General features: G+C 54.6%; 8 protein-coding genes across 8 annotated transcripts; 6 read left to right on the forward strand and 2 right to left on the reverse strand.

Moving 5' to 3' along the window:
• Nucleotides 1–716: 716 nt before the first annotated feature.
• Nucleotides 717–1,028, forward strand: BO95DRAFT_376317 (uncharacterized protein; the record flags this gene model as incomplete). Its single annotated transcript, XM_025583195.1, has 1 exon — nt 717–1,028. One exon carries the CDS (start codon nt 717–719, stop codon nt 1,026–1,028), a length of 312 nt encoding a protein of 103 aa, XP_025436661.1.
• A 2,451-nt stretch (nt 1,029–3,479) lies between these two features.
• BO95DRAFT_488258 (uncharacterized protein) lies at nt 3,480–4,376 on the forward strand (the record flags this gene model as incomplete). The annotated part of the gene is made up of 1 exon (XM_025590508.1): nt 3,480–4,376. The coding sequence occupies one exon, from the start codon at nt 3,480–3,482 to the stop codon at nt 4,374–4,376; it is 897 nt and encodes a 298-aa protein (XP_025436662.1).
• Nucleotides 4,377–4,717: 341 nt separating this feature from the next.
• BO95DRAFT_436943 (uncharacterized protein) lies at nt 4,718–6,556 on the reverse strand (the record flags this gene model as incomplete). The annotated part of the gene is made up of 1 exon (XM_025585252.1): nt 4,718–6,556. One exon carries the CDS (start codon nt 6,554–6,556, stop codon nt 4,718–4,720), a length of 1,839 nt encoding a protein of 612 aa, XP_025436663.1.
• A 374-nt stretch (nt 6,557–6,930) lies between these two features.
• Nucleotides 6,931–8,515, forward strand: BO95DRAFT_376315 (putative citrate synthase; the record flags this gene model as incomplete). The annotated part of the gene is made up of 5 exons (XM_025583194.1): nt 6,931–7,175; nt 7,248–7,445; nt 7,503–8,240; nt 8,296–8,378; nt 8,439–8,515. 5 exons carry the CDS (start codon nt 6,931–6,933, stop codon nt 8,513–8,515), a joined length of 1,341 nt encoding a protein of 446 aa, XP_025436664.1.
• Nucleotides 8,516–9,272: 757 nt separating this feature from the next.
• BO95DRAFT_469061 (uncharacterized protein) lies at nt 9,273–11,249 on the forward strand (the record flags this gene model as incomplete). The annotated part of the gene is made up of 3 exons (XM_025589412.1): nt 9,273–10,486; nt 10,556–11,144; nt 11,196–11,249. The coding sequence occupies 3 exons, from the start codon at nt 9,273–9,275 to the stop codon at nt 11,247–11,249; spliced, it is 1,857 nt and encodes a 618-aa protein (XP_025436665.1).
• Nucleotides 11,250–11,431: 182 nt separating this feature from the next.
• BO95DRAFT_425396 (RmlC-like cupin) lies at nt 11,432–12,159 on the forward strand. The gene has a single exon (XM_025584706.1). The coding sequence runs from the start codon at nt 11,586–11,588 to the stop codon at nt 12,003–12,005; it is 420 nt and encodes a 139-aa protein (XP_025436666.1). The 5' UTR covers nt 11,432–11,585; the 3' UTR covers nt 12,006–12,159.
• A 179-nt stretch (nt 12,160–12,338) lies between these two features.
• BO95DRAFT_425399 (RTA1 domain-containing protein) lies at nt 12,339–13,203 on the forward strand (the record flags this gene model as incomplete). The annotated part of the gene is made up of 2 exons (XM_025584707.1): nt 12,339–12,492; nt 12,554–13,203. The coding sequence occupies 2 exons, from the start codon at nt 12,339–12,341 to the stop codon at nt 13,201–13,203; spliced, it is 804 nt and encodes a 267-aa protein (XP_025436667.1).
• Nucleotides 13,204–13,469: 266 nt separating this feature from the next.
• Nucleotides 13,470–14,467, reverse strand: BO95DRAFT_457637 (NAD(P)-binding protein; the record flags this gene model as incomplete). Its single annotated transcript, XM_025588492.1, has 2 exons — nt 13,470–14,167; nt 14,254–14,467. The coding sequence occupies 2 exons, from the start codon at nt 14,465–14,467 to the stop codon at nt 13,470–13,472; spliced, it is 912 nt and encodes a 303-aa protein (XP_025436668.1).
• Between the last annotated feature and the right edge of the window lie 81 nt (nt 14,468–14,548).

A 14,548-nucleotide genomic window follows, 5' to 3' on the forward strand; every position in this document is an offset into this window, starting at 1 on the left:
TTGGAAGCTGATATTACTTTCCCTCCATTTTTGCAGCTTTCTCTATCACTACGTATCTGTATGAGTGTGAATATGCCCCCATGAGGCTTGGAGGGGAGGGGTGAGATTGTATCAGCGGACTCAGGCTAAAGAGCGGGGTTTGCTTTGTCGCGACTCGCTTGGTTGGCACTGATGACCCCCTCAGTGGATTCTGCACTGGTTTGTGCATTCTGCCCGCAGCAACTCCAGTGCCCTACCCTTCCCACGTGTAGGTGGAGCGAAGCATGCAGCTGGAATATAAATTGAGTGGTTGTCATGCAACTCCCACCCATGTACTCAGACAGATCTGCAGACACATACTTGCAAGACGCAATGGAACCGTTATCAAGCCCATTCCAAACCTTCGGTCACCAAACGGATTTCCCCGACCTTATGGATACCCTGCATTATGATGATATGGTTCCCGAGTTTGCGTGGGATGAGAGCTCATCCGTGGAAGGGCTGGAAAGTATCTCAGGTGAAGAGAGCTTGGTGTTTAACCTCGACCAAGCCACAGACTTGCCAGTCATGACTCTAAAGTGAGTTAACCAACACCACCCTATCCTCCAGCGAGCATTTTCTGACCACCCTTCCGTAACAGCTCGGAACAACTACGAGATCATCACCAACCGTACGGCGACATCGATCCCCTCCTTATGGCGGACTTCTACCAACAGGATACAAGCCAGCTGGCCGAGATGCTTAATACGACGACACCAAAACAAAAGCCACAACAGTCTTCCAAGAATTTCCAGTGCTGGGATCATGGCTGTAATGGCCGACACTTCTCTTCCAAAAGCAACCTTATCCGACACCAGAAGGAGAAATCCAAGACCACCAGCAATTTCACATGTCCCTTGTGCGCAGCAGTCTTTACCCGAAGCTCCGCGCGGGATACGCACCTGGCTCGTCAAAGCTGCAACCGCATCCGCCGATACTCCAACGGTCGGCCTCGACCCAGCCGACTTGCGGTTTTAAGCAACCCAGAGTTGGTACGGATTATAACTTAGCAAAGGAGGGCAGGGAAAGGGTGGAAGAAAATTGAAGGTTACGGATGGCTTGACCCGAGTCCGGGCCATGGGATGTTGGACCGGCACTATGAATATACCCCAAGACAATACAAGATAGAGACAGAGACCGATTCTTTTCTGAAATCGTACAATTCGATTTTGAGTACAGCACAGTTCGATGGAGCAGGTGCAACATGTTCAATCATTCTGTATTCCACCCCCCACAATAGTATACCTGCTCTCGAGATAAAATAATCCCTGGCAACAGCGTACAGATTCGCCCATCCGAACCTAGATTTGGTTCAGCCTTCGGGGATAGTCGGCCTCCCTTTCATCCTTAGCCATCTGGACCTATTTTGCCTCAAGGCAAATTCAGCCTCGTAAATAAAGTTCATGACGAAGGGCCATGTGGACTGGTACACTAGCCAGGGCCAGGCCGTGCAGCAGTCCCACCGCACTATTGTTGTAGCCATGTGGAGCTCTCCATCTGAAGGCTGTTGCCTCCCCAAGCAGTCTAGTTTCCACTGACTGCAGCTGAAAGAGAACCGATCGTGCCAAGTGTGTTGCTTTCTCTTTTGCTGAATGTCGAGTCATAGTGTATACGTCGGTTTGACCCGCCTTCGGTGCTGTGCAGTGTCCACTTTGTCCATTACCGGCCGAGACAACCCACACCGTCCGTTCGATCTGATTCACGTTGAACCTTTGGTTCCACGAGGTATCTTGGGGGCTAAAGTCAATCGCGATTCATGAATTGTGCTTCAGGAACATCATTGGGCGGTCGCCCCGCACGCCCCATAACGCCGCGTGAAGCTTGGCCGACATCGCCACCCGGATCTTGGCCGATCGGGCTTTCTATGGGCAAAAATCGATAAACTCATTTTTTTGGCACAATGCGCCCGCCGATTTGACTTATGCTGCGAGTCTAAGAGCCAGAACCGAAGGAACTACTTATGGTATGGTCGGCGGTGAGGATATAGGGTGAGGTATAGTCACTGAACAGCCCTGGCCGCCCCCTCAAGAGAGGTTTGAGATTTCGCAAGAATGACTGATACCTTTCTCTAAGATATTGACTGTTCTGCAGGTAAAAAAACGTCGTTCGAAAGGGAGCACTGAGTATCAGGCTTCTCGATTTCATGCAGGACTTTATCTTTAGGATCACCGCTCCGATATCCTACAGTGCTCGCGGTAGTCACATACACGTCAAGGGCGTACGGCTAATATACCTGTGATAATATAGCTTGAGAGGTCTAATCCCAGCATGAAGATCAAGCTGGTTCGCGTCGCAAGGATACTGCGCGGCATGAAGATCACCAGTGGAGAATAACGCTTTGTGTGTCGATCGACAGCACATAGGGCTGAACGGCATGGTGCATTCATGCCATAAGTCTCATGCAGTGTACTGTAACTCGAGTGGACCGACGGTAAGCATCAGACCCTGTCGATCAGCCGGAATCCAGGCAGAGATGAAATCAAGGTTGACTCGAAAGATGACAGATATGGACCGAGCGTGAGCTCCAGCCTGTCAGTAGCTAGTGACAGAGCATCCCGAGCACGTACCAAGGAAAGCAAGTCAACCCGGCCAAGCTCTGTGTTTTGTTGCTGCCTGGACCCTGGCCCATCTCTGCCAGCGCTTGTAGTTTATTGCGGCGGACAATATGGAAGCCCAGAGGAAGCGTCGAAGGTCATCGTGGGCTATAGTCGTGGTGGCACTGAGTATGAAAATGATTGGACTTTTTCTCTCCCGTGAAATATCTATTCTCGCTATCGCTCTGCTGTGTGTTGCCGAGAGGTTGCAGGAGTTGGTATGCTCTGCAAGTTGCATTGCTTCAGTCATGGCAGCCAAATCATGTGAGCAAATTCAAGCCCTAGAGGCTTCAATAGCACTGTCAAGTTCCACTCATGTGAAATTTCTTACATATCTTCGACTACTCATGCATTTCACATTATGCATTCCTGTCTGCGTTCTTGCTATTACTCAGCAAAGTATTCATAACTATCCTTCTTCTTGTATCTCGATGCAGATATCATATCGAGTATCGCCAGACTCAGTGTGGCCAGAGCACATACCCCCCGATCACGGGCTTGAGACTTATCTCCCTTGGTTAGCGCCCATGAACAAGGGATTGATTTTTCTCATAATCTTTGCATAAGACACACGAAAAAAACTTACCAGCGGCAAAATCCGTCCTGCAGTTCAGACGATGAAGCCAAGCAAAACCAGCCCAGATTGATCCGGCCATCCCGCAATCCCGCAATCCATTGATCCATCCATCCATTGATCCATCCATCCCCAAATCCACGATTCCTCTCCTTCCTGCATCCTCACGAGTATGGCCGTCGTATCTAACACTATATCCACCATATTCTGCAGCGTAGTCCCGTAGCTGCCTCAAGCCGACCATCCAACTTCACCGTAACTCAAACCGCCCAAACGTACTATCCTCAATCACCATGCCAGGCACTCTCGTCTCCCGCAATACCACCGGCAAGGTGGGCATGTGGAACGGCACTCGAGACGGCGAAAACGCCTACATCGACCATGCCAACGGCTCCACCAACATCAAGCCCCCCAAAGAAATCGATATCACGGTGACGGATCTCCGCTCGGTGTCGCCGCAGCCCACCCACGCCAGCAAAGGCTACCAAGTTGTCCGCCACACCACCTCCATCACCCCCGAACAGTTCCTCGCCGCCGCCGACACCGAGGAAGGCAAAGCCACCATCGAAACCCAGTACTACCCGGAGGTCCAGAAACTCGTCACCGAGGTCACCGGCGCCGCAACAGTGATCCCGTTCGGGTTCCGCGTGCGCCAGCAGAACCTGAACGCAAAGAACGTCTTCGCCGCCAAGTCCAAGGGCAGCTCCCTGGCCGTGGCACACGTCGACCGCGACCTCGATAACGGGTTCCTGCGGCTGCAGAACGTCGTCGGCGCCGAGGAGGCCGAACGCCTCGTGCGCACCCACAAGCGCTGGGCGTCCGTCAACGTGTGGCGGTCGATCGACCAGGCCGTCAAGCAGTGGCCGCTGCTACTGATCAACCACGAGAAGATTGAGGACTGGCATTATGACACACACATGGAACGCTTGTACACCATCAATGACCCCTCCGAGGCGGAGACTGGCGGTAAGGACCACGACACGGTGCTGAAATTCGATCCGCGCTACGAGTTTTACTTCGCCAGCGACCTGGATGTTGATGAAGCGTTGGTGTTTAGCTCGTTTGACACGGATGTGACCAAGGTCGTGCCCCATGGGGCGTTCTGGGATAATGATACCCCGAAAGATGCGCCGACGAGGCGGTCGATTGAGGCGAGGTCGTTTGTATTTTGGGATCCAATTGAGGCGTGACTGTTCTTCTGCAATTAGCTATTCCTTACTCTCCGTTTGAAATGTGTTTATTTGGCTCTACTCCGGTCGGAAGTCTATGCTGTTATTGAAAGGTTCTATTACACTCATCCCTCGTGGAGGCTCCTGGTAGGTAGCTGGAAGAGCATTCCCACAGAGTAAATCATATCAATTGGGGCTGCTGCATCAGTAATACTGGGGACGCTTCTCTCACTACAGCACTACAGAGTATATATGTCAGGCAGGAATTCAGCACACCAAATGTGAATACTAACAAGTCTTCATCAAAGGAAAAGAGCTATGTACTACTCAAGATCATTCTCATAATTAACATAAGCGTACGATCACTCCGCCCAAGGAACCTCCAGATACAATAACGGAACATGCTGCTGCGACCCATGCGTGTCCGTCTCCCCGAAAGTTCCGCACACGATCGGTCGCTTGATCGTCGCCTTGAAAGCACAGGCGGAGGGCCAGTACATGCACACCAGGACCTCTTCCGTCGGAATTTGGTATAGACGAGCGATGGTGCCGACATTGAGCACGTCTGTCGAGCGAACCCTCTCGAGCGCGTTGAGATCGCGAAAGAGGACGTCAAAGGTTAGCTCAAACGGGCCTGCGTTCTTACTCCGCACCACCGAAGCAATGTCGCCGAGGTAACGATGGCCTGGGGATGGGGGCGGTTGGAGGAAAACATCCCTGGAGCCCAGCTCGCAGGGGGGCATCGGGCGATCCTTGAGTTTCCTTCCATTCTTCCGCTGCAGACTGTCTCTCGGGTGCACTGCCAATTGTCCCTGGTCCTCCGACAATACAGGCGTCCATTGTGCGGCGATCGGAAAGTGGGAGGTCGGATCGTCCACCTGCATGAGATGGTAGACGCAGAACTCGCAGGCCGGCCCCAGGGTCAGATTGCTCGGGTTGATGGGCATGGCGAGATTGCCGCCCGTGGCCGCTTGGTAGGGGTAGGGTCCGTGAACGAGGTAAGTTCGCGCCAGCTTACAAGCTTCTGTGGTCTGCGACTGGGTCTGGGCGTGGAGATGGGCGATGATGGCCACCTCCTTGGGGATGGTGGATCGATCTCGTTCAAGAGCTCCCATGACTCCGTCCTTGCCGTAGACATGCATCCGGCAGTCGAAATCAAACTCCAGCTTCTCGTGCATCGCCTTGACCACCTCCGTGGTGAAGTAGTCGATTTGATGGATCAAAATCGGATCTCGAACGGCTCCAATAACAACGCCGTGATATCCACTGACTCGTGCCCCTTCCAGCTTGACCATGTATGGGTCAGACTTCTGGAATTGAGCTCCGGACACTCGCACCGTCCGGCCATCGGCCAGCTCTTCATAGGACGCATCGGCCAGGAGTAAGGCACCGCCGGGTCCGTGCAGAATATCAGGACGAGCATTCTCGTACAAGGCGTGGGCAGCGACCGAATTCTTCGTGCAGCGCGCACTGGGCTTAAGCGGGGTGATCTCAAAGCACGAGGGCTCCTTGCGAATGACCGCCAGGGCCTCGGGGGACTTGGGCGTGGCACACGACGCCCCACATTCCATGATCTTGCCCATGTGGTAGATGACCCCCAGATCCGTGAAGCCGTGGTACAGACAAACCGCGACGTAGGGGGCTGGATCGTACGAGCGTCCTCCAATGATGATGTCGAAATCCGGATGCTCCTGCATCGCCTTCACATAGGGCTCGGGCCCCATTTGGGCGACAAGCAACCGGGCCTGGTCCAGGTGTTCCTCCTGCAAGGGGGGCGCCGCGCCACAAGGGACAATCTGATCGACCTGCATCTTTTGCGAGACCAATGATTTGGAGATCCCGGATTTGATGGTGACCACCTTTAGCGGTCGATAGTGCTTCTCGGCGATGATTTGGTTGATAATGTCGACAAACATGTCGACCGCGTCGTCCTCCCCATTGCCTCCGGCCGAGCTGATGATGACGGGTACGCGATTGAAATGACAAGCTGCGATCAGAATGGCCAAATCGCGAGCATATCGCTCGGTCGGAAATGTCGTAGATCCCAGGGCAAGTCGTGATGGTCCACCATCTGTCGATCCGCTGTCCAACACAATCGCATCCACCCCGGCGTCGACGGCTTGCCAAAACAGCGGCTCACTGAAGCCATATCCCAGCATCCCCACTGGGGTGAGAATGCGCAACTCTTTCTTGTCCTGCATGCTGACTGAATGAACGTTGGACGAGAATTGGACCAGAATGGCGACCGTCAGTGCTCAGCAGCAGTGGGCTGCAGATGAGCCAGCAGATATGGCTTTGACAACAGTCCACGGTGCCAAGCACAGACACAGCACAGACACATAATTAAACGGCTGAGGGATCAAAGGATTGCTGGACTATGGGTGGTATTCTGGCCGATTAGATTGTGTGGAGGGATTGCGGGATTGTTGGATTGCCGGACTGCGCCTCCTCGGCAAGTGAGATCAGGCAAAAAAGCACCATCAGAGATTATATACACCAACACCACCATTGTAGTCCAGATGTTCAACATTGTCTTATCCCTTCACCCAAAATAATGACTACCCAGCTTCAACAGATGGTGGGAGGTTCCCTTCCTCTGGAACCTGCCCATCTACAAGTTCTCGACTCTCGGTCGGGCGCGAGCATCAAAGTCCCCATCCACCCCGGCAATTACATTCATGCCTCCGATCTGAGCAAGATTCAATCCCCTGAACCGACCAAGAACAGCAGCGATGTGGATCTTCATGCGCCTCGGTCCTTGCGGATTCTGGACAATGGGTTCGCCAACATTGCGTGCATGAAGTCCAGCGTGACCCTGGTGTAGGTGACCATGCTTTCTCCGGGCTGTTAGGGCTTGTCTTGTGCTGTGTCTGACTGACATTCTGCTGGTAGAGATGGCACGCGTGGGATCATCCGTTACCGTGAGGTTCCCATTCAGCAACTATTCCACGACTACGTCTATGAAGATGTCATGCACCTTCTCATCTGGGGCTCTTTGCCCTCGGCCAAGCAGAAGATCGATTTCCGCGCCGCTGTCGCCAAGCAGGCTGTGCCTCCCCAGTCGGTGGTGGATGTGATTGCCGCATTCCCGTGAGCTTCCATTTACAACCTTCCTCGATCAATCTCACTCATATCATGTCCTCATAGACGCGAGGCCGAAACCTTCACTATGCTGATGGCCGGACTGAGCGCCTTCGCCGCCTCTGATGACCTCGTCCGCGCCTCCCATCGCCAGATCAAGCCCATGTTCCACGGCAACCTTCCCGTCGCCGACGAGATGATTGTCCGTACCATCGCCTACTACGCCTCCACCGTTGCCCTGATCTACTGCCACAAGCAGGGCAAAAGGTTCACTCCTCCACAGGCCCACCGCTCCCTGATCGGTAACCTCCTCTGGATGATGGGAATCACCGACCCGCGGGTCGAAAAGTGCCTGGACAAGCTGTGGATCCTGTACGCGGACCACGAGATGACCAACTCGACGGCCGCCCTCCTGCACGCGGGCTCCTCCCTGGCCGACCCCATCTCCGGCATCATCGCCGGAATCGGCTCGGGGATGGGGCCCCTGCACGGCGGGGCGATCGACCTGGCCTATGAGATGCTGGAGATGATCGGCTCTGCGGAGAACGTGCCTGAGTTCATCGAGGGGGTCAAGGCCTCCAAGACGCGGCTGTTCGGCTACGGTCACCGCGTGTACAAGACGCGCGACCCGCGCCTGTCGCTGATCGAGGAGCTGATGAATGAGCACAAGGACGCGATCGACGCAAACCCCATCCTCCGGATTGCCATGGCTGTGGATCGCCAAGCGAACGAGGATCAATATTTCGTCGAGCGGAACGTCAAGGCCAATGCGGATTTGAAGGGTTGTTTCCTGTACACTGCCATGTGAGTTACCCACCTTGCTTAGAAAGCCGACTACGCAAGGCTGATGTTGATGCAGGGGCTTTGAGACGAACATGTTTGCCGCCATCGTCGGTCTTTCCCGTGTGCCAGGTGGATTGGCCCACTGGCGTGAGACTCAGAGTATGTTACCCCCTTTTATTCTACTTGTCTCCGAGGAATAATACCCTAATGGTCTTTTAGTTGCCCCGATCAGGCTCTGGCGACCGCAGCAAGTGTATGTCCCTTTCACCGAAGCTGAACCCAAGGCGAAACTATGATTTCGTAATCGTAACGATATTTATCCGCGCTGATGCTCATTTTATACCCTTTTTAACACCTGCAATGTATCTCAAAATTCACAAGCAACACGTCTGTCTCGAAGGCGAAATTCCATGTTCCTGGTAGTCAATTAGTCTTCCGCAGAGATCGCGGGTATGAGACGTAGCAAATTTTGAAACTCTCGGTATTCGCTTCCATCGCACATGCGTTGACCAGAGAGCTTTTTTTTTAAATGTGTTCATACCTTAGGAAGTGAATAGAAGTGGAATAGAAAGGCTCCAAACGTTGTAAAGCATCGAGTCTTAAATCATACAAATTTAATATTCTTCTCCAGGGAAATGCTCGATAAGCTCCACGAGTATTAAGTCATCTCTGACTTCACTAGGGTCTTAGTGTCTCATGTACAACAGGCTAGTGTTAGTCTCGAGGCAAGTGGTTGGTATGGGAAGTAAGCGTGAAGAAGAACCCCAGCTCTTGCGGGGTGACTCGTTGATTCAGAGCATTCCAATCATACACGACATGTATAATGCGAGACAGGTATTCACCAATCACTCGAAATAGCTGGTCAATCCTGTGCCTCGCAGCATTAGGGCTGGGCTGTGGGCGGAAGCCAGACAGGATTGGAGGATGATGGATTGCGGGATTGCGGGATTGCGGGGGAACACCCAGGAGCCCAGCCAGGCCAGAGGAAATAAATGATTATGTGTCTGGGGAGACTTGAATGCTGTTTTGGCATCATTTTCACAAATCAAGATCATGGAGCAATCGACATTGTCCGCGCAACGAGGTTCCCTCGGGCGCACCGTGGCCTTGGTTGCCAACGAACGGCTGGCTCGCGTCCTCTACCATCCAGATGAAGGTCTCTACCACGTTACCCCTTTCACAGAGAACGAATACCCCAGAGAAAGATTCGTCTTCTCTGGCACTACCCCGTTCCGTGTTCAAGAGGTCGAGTCCAACGGGGATATTGTACCCGGCTTGGTGACCGAGTCCGACCTCACATTCGGCCGATGGTGCTACCAGCAGAAAGCGGAAGACTCAGCACCGTGGGCCGACATCAACGACAATGTCGCATCAGACTTCCTCGTCAACATTCTCTGTCGCTGGACGGGCTGGGACAGTCGCCTCACCAGCATCTTCGAGACGCAACTTCGCTGCTCCACCCAGTATCTGGCCGACGCCTACGCAGAGAACCGGCCTCCCCCCACTCGGGACTCGAGCTTCATCACCTGGGAACAGTCCATCGTGGAAGCCAATATCAACCCTCTCCACAAATGCCGCATGCCAGTTGATCCCAAAACACAGCCCACGAGTGGCTTCAACTTCAAGCAGGCTGAGATTGCCTTCATGGCTGTGCAACGCGATCTTATCGACTCTTATGGCCCCCTAGAGCAGGAGCTTGCGCCTCTGCTGAAAGCCGCCGGCGTGGACCCGCGAACCGCGGCTCTCCCCAACGAGGTCGTGCTGCCCGTTCACGAATTCCAAGTCAGATTCTTGCTTTCGCGACCGGAGGCCGAGGGCAAACTCCGGCTACTGCCCCAGAGAATCAAGGCCCTAGCGCAGGCGTCGACACGGAGCATGACGATTCCCTCCCTCCCAGGTCTGGGCATCAAGCTCTCGCTCTCCATGTTCATCGGGGACAACATCCGTACCATCAACCACCGGTCTGCCTACAATGCCGTGCGCTACTGGACTGCTGGCATGCTCGATCCAGCTCGAGTCTGCGGTTTGCAAGGCATCCCGCTCGAAATCCTTCCTGAGGTGACATGTGCCAATGCACTTGGCGATCACCTGGCATGTATGGTTCGATGGGATCCCTATCACAGCTCGCGGCCCCCCGTCGACGCGGACGTGGGTTACGCAGTGACCGGGGCGTTGATTGAGCCCGCGGAGATCGGAAAGAAGGGATGCGTGGCCGAGTCGGCCTTTCAGTTGACAAGCTTGGCCGATCGTCTCAACTTTCTGCGCGAGTGAGTGCCCCTATCCCCACCTTAAATCCATCATCATCCATCCAAGCAAGCCCTAACTGATTTTCACAGCTACACTCGCGTCTACTTCCGCTGCTTCCTCACGCCCCTCTTCCGCAACGGCCTCTTGCTGGATGCACACGGCCAAAACTCCCTCGTGCGGTTCTCGCGCAGCACCGGCCAGATCCTGGGATTCAGCTCGCGGGACATGAGCGGCACGCGATTCAACGGCACGCACTTCACGCGCACGACGGGGATCGAGATCGACCCGCGCATGAGCAACCACGACATGCCCGTGCCCGACCTTCTCGAACGCGCCTACTTCATCTTCTTCGTCGTGCACCTGTGCCCGTTGCTGATTGCTCTGGACCTGGATTCGCTGTCCGCCGCCAGCTTTACATCGGCCGAGCTGCTGACGGGCGCCGCCAGCCCCAAGGAGTCGGCGGATCTGGCTAAGGGCAACGGCTGCGCGGTTATCGTGCGCGAGCTGCACGAGGTCATCCGCGAGCATGAGACGCTGGCCGGCGATGATGCCTCTGTCGTCAGCGCGCGCGAGCTCGCGGCTGCCGCCCGGGCAATCTGGCTGGAGAAGTCGACGTGGCAGTTGCAGTGTTTTGTGTCGCAGCGCATGCGGGCGGATTGGGCGTGTCGCGATAAGAATGTGAGTTTCCTCCTTCCGGTGTTCGAAGATCAAATTCTGACGGTCGCATAGGATAAACGCTCGTTTGCTTCGGTTCCGAATGTCTTGGTTGCGATGTCTGGTTGATCCTTTGATGGGAGCCTGTGGTGGGGTTATTCATGAAGCTCGAGTCTAATCTGGTTGGATATGGAGTATTTGAGTCTGATCCCTTTCTAGGGAGGGTGCAGATACCCGAAACAGTGAGAGATTCCCTGATATATAGGTGGCTGGTGGAATGCAAATGCAAAGCTATTTCTGCGGTTGATAACCCCTCACCCCTCATCCCCGCATAATGATACCTGAATAGGCATTCTTACCATGAGATTGCATCATCGCATAGATCAGCTGTCCTCATATAAAGCCGATCGCGTTGCAGTATAAACGATAGTATATCCTTGAACAATATATACTGATATACCCAAAATGCCACCCTCCAAGGCCAAGCCAGTCATCCTCTCCCTAGAAGCGATTGCCTCCCAAGCCCCAGAATCGTTCCCCGACCCCTCGCACGGCCATCTCACTTGGCGCACGCTCTTCACCAACCCCGCCACCCCAACGAGCGATCTCTGTGCTGGAATCGCCATCTGTCCTCCGCAAACGGGCCATCTCTGTGCCCACCGTCACACGCAAGCTGAGCTATATTATGTGCTGGAAGGTCGCGCTACGGTGACGATTGACGGGCAGCCCCACCAGATTGCCAAGGGCACGGCCGTGTTTATCCCGGGCGATGCAGAGCACTCGGTCATGAACGACAGCATTGAGGATTTCAAGTGGCTTTATGTTTTCCCTGGGGGGAGTTTTGGGGATGTTGTCTATCGGTTTTCGGAGAAGGCCAAGCTGTGATGGCTGACGAGGACTTTGCTGCACCGCTGCTATTTATAGCTCGGCCCCACTGTCGTTCTCGTTCTCGCTCTCGTTTTCGTTCTCGCGAGTGCAGGTCCAGGCATAAATTATGTTGAATTGGAGGTTGATGGACGAAAGGAATCAAGCTGTGCCGGATCTTTGTGTGGGAGTATAGGGGGTAGAATGCGTAGGCAGCAAGAACGACATTATCTAGATTATAAGAAGTCATGAGCTGGTGTAGCTGGCTGGTAATTGCTCCACGCTCAATTTCGCTCTCCAACGCGATAGTCACTCGTTTAGTCTCTCTTTCTTCTGACATTATTCTCTTCGAACATGGTTGACAGTACGAACATCTACGGCTTCGACCCCAGCGTGGGAGCAGCAGTCGTGGCAGCGCTGCTCTTCGGAAGCAGCAGTCTTCTGCACTGCTACCAGACCTGGAAATATCGCGCCCCTTTCTTCCTCGTCTTCATCGTCGGCGCCATCAGTACATCTCCGTCTCCTCTCCAGCACACACCTTTCTGCAACTGAGACTAATACGCTCGCAGTGATGACCATCGGATACATCACCCGTGACATCTCCGCCCAATCCCCAGACAAACTGACCCCCTACATCATCCAATATATCTGCATCCTCCTCCCTCCCTCGCTCTACGCCGCCTCGATCTACATGCTCTACGGCCGCATTGTCCTCCTCGTCCACCAACCCGCTTTGTCGATCATCGCCCCTACCAAAGTCACCAAGATCTTCGTCCTGGGCGACACCCTCTCCTTCCTAACCCAGCTCGGCGGGGGGTCAATGATGTGCTCGACCTCCACGGCCCAAACCGGCCAAAAGGTCCTGATCGTCGGGCTGATCATTCAGCTCCTCTCCTTCGGACTGTTCTTCCTCACGGCTGTGATGTTCGAAATGCGGTTGCGCAAAATGATGCTGTTCCGCAGACGAACGCACTGGCGCACGCTGCTATACTTCTGCTTCGTGGCTGCGGCGCTGATCATCCTGCGGTGCGTGTACCGGGTGATCGAGGCCGCGCAGGGGGCGGGCGGCTTCTTGGCCACACACGAGGTGTATATCTACTGCTTCGATGCGCTGCCCATGTATGTGGTGCAGGCGGTGTTTCATCTGTGTCCGCCGGGGAAGGCGTTGCGGCCATCCGAAGGGGGGGGTACCTATGGGGAGATGGAGGAGTTGAAGTAGGGTTGTGTGACTAGAGCCAAAATTACCAAGTACTTGCATTAAATTGTTAAATAGGAAATTGGACAATGTTTTATACCTCGCCCAAGTCATGAATATGCACCATTGCTCGTCATGGTGCTAACTTCAGTCTGACCCAAAGGCCCACTCCACTACACGCATCCATCGCCGTCACTTACCAAGCTCATCCATTAGAGCTCTTCTCACTCTTCCAGACAAAGATCTAGTGATCTACCCAGAATGCCACCTCTCCCACCCACATACGTCCCCTACCACGCGGTATGTCCCCCGTCACAAACCACCGTCGCGCCAGTCATAAAACTACTGCCCTCGCTCATCATCAGCAACGCCAACCCGCGAAACTCCTCCGGCCGCCCCAGCCTCCCCATCATATTCTCCGCCTCCCAGACCTCCTTCGTAGCCGGGTCCTGATCGATCACCATCTGCGCCATGGGAGTGACCACATGCCCCGGACAGAGGGTATTCACCCTGACCCCACCATCCCCATCAGCATCCACCTTCGCCCACTCCATCGCTAAGCTCCGTCCAAGCTGGACAACCGCCGCCTTGGAGGAGTTATAGATGGACGAGGTCATCCCTTTGTTAGCGATCAACCCGCTCATACTGGCCACCAACAGAACCGATCCGCGGGTACGATAGGCCCGCATTTGCCGCCCCGCCGCCGTGGCGGTATGAAAAACCCCCTTGTAGTTCGTGTCGATGATCCGGGCCATATCGTGGTCAGTATAATCGAGCGCGTCGGCGACGTGGTTGATCCCCGCCGCCGCAATCACCCCGTCCAGCCGCTTCCGCCGCGCCGCGATGGCCGCCAGCGTCGCCTCGGTGTCGGGCCGGTTCCGCACGTCCAGCGAGGTGTAGTGCAGCCCGCCGCCGAAGTCGGGGCTTGCCCGTGCCTGTGCCGCGTGGAAGTCTGCGTGCGGGGTGGGGAGTAGGTCCAGGCAGTGGACTATCATTAATATCAGTATCCTGCATGCCACTTCGCAGTGAAGTACTCGCTTACGCGAGAAGTCATAAGTGAGGGCGCGTGCATACCTTCACCCCCGGCTTCGACAAGCGCTTCCGCCATGCTCAGCCCTAACCCTCGACCGCCCCCGGTTACTGCGAAAACCTTGCCCTCGAGGTTGAACTCGCGGAAGCGCTGTTTCTGCGCTGGTCCCTTGGGGAGCGGTTGTTTTATGCTGGTTTGTGCCGTGCTGGAGAGTCGAAGGCTATGCCAAACAATTGGGCGGAAAGCCCGTGGGCGCATTGTTCTTGCTGTGAACCGAATGTGCATGATGAATGCACTTGCAGATGAATGTTTAGTTGTGTTATCGGGTGGTGTTGAGCA

The sequence above is a fragment of the Aspergillus brunneoviolaceus genome, assembly GCF_003184695.1.
Source record: "Aspergillus brunneoviolaceus CBS 621.78 unplaced genomic scaffold BO95scaffold_109, whole genome shotgun sequence".
In the NCBI taxonomy this organism is placed as follows: domain Eukaryota; kingdom Fungi; phylum Ascomycota; class Eurotiomycetes; order Eurotiales; family Aspergillaceae; genus Aspergillus; species Aspergillus brunneoviolaceus.

Bases quoted from the DNA above. Each gene is read 5' to 3' on its own strand.
- BO95DRAFT_425396 (XM_025584706.1), top strand. From the start codon at position 11,586: ATGCCACCCTCCAAGGCCAAGCCAGTCATCCTCTCCCTAGAAGCGATT.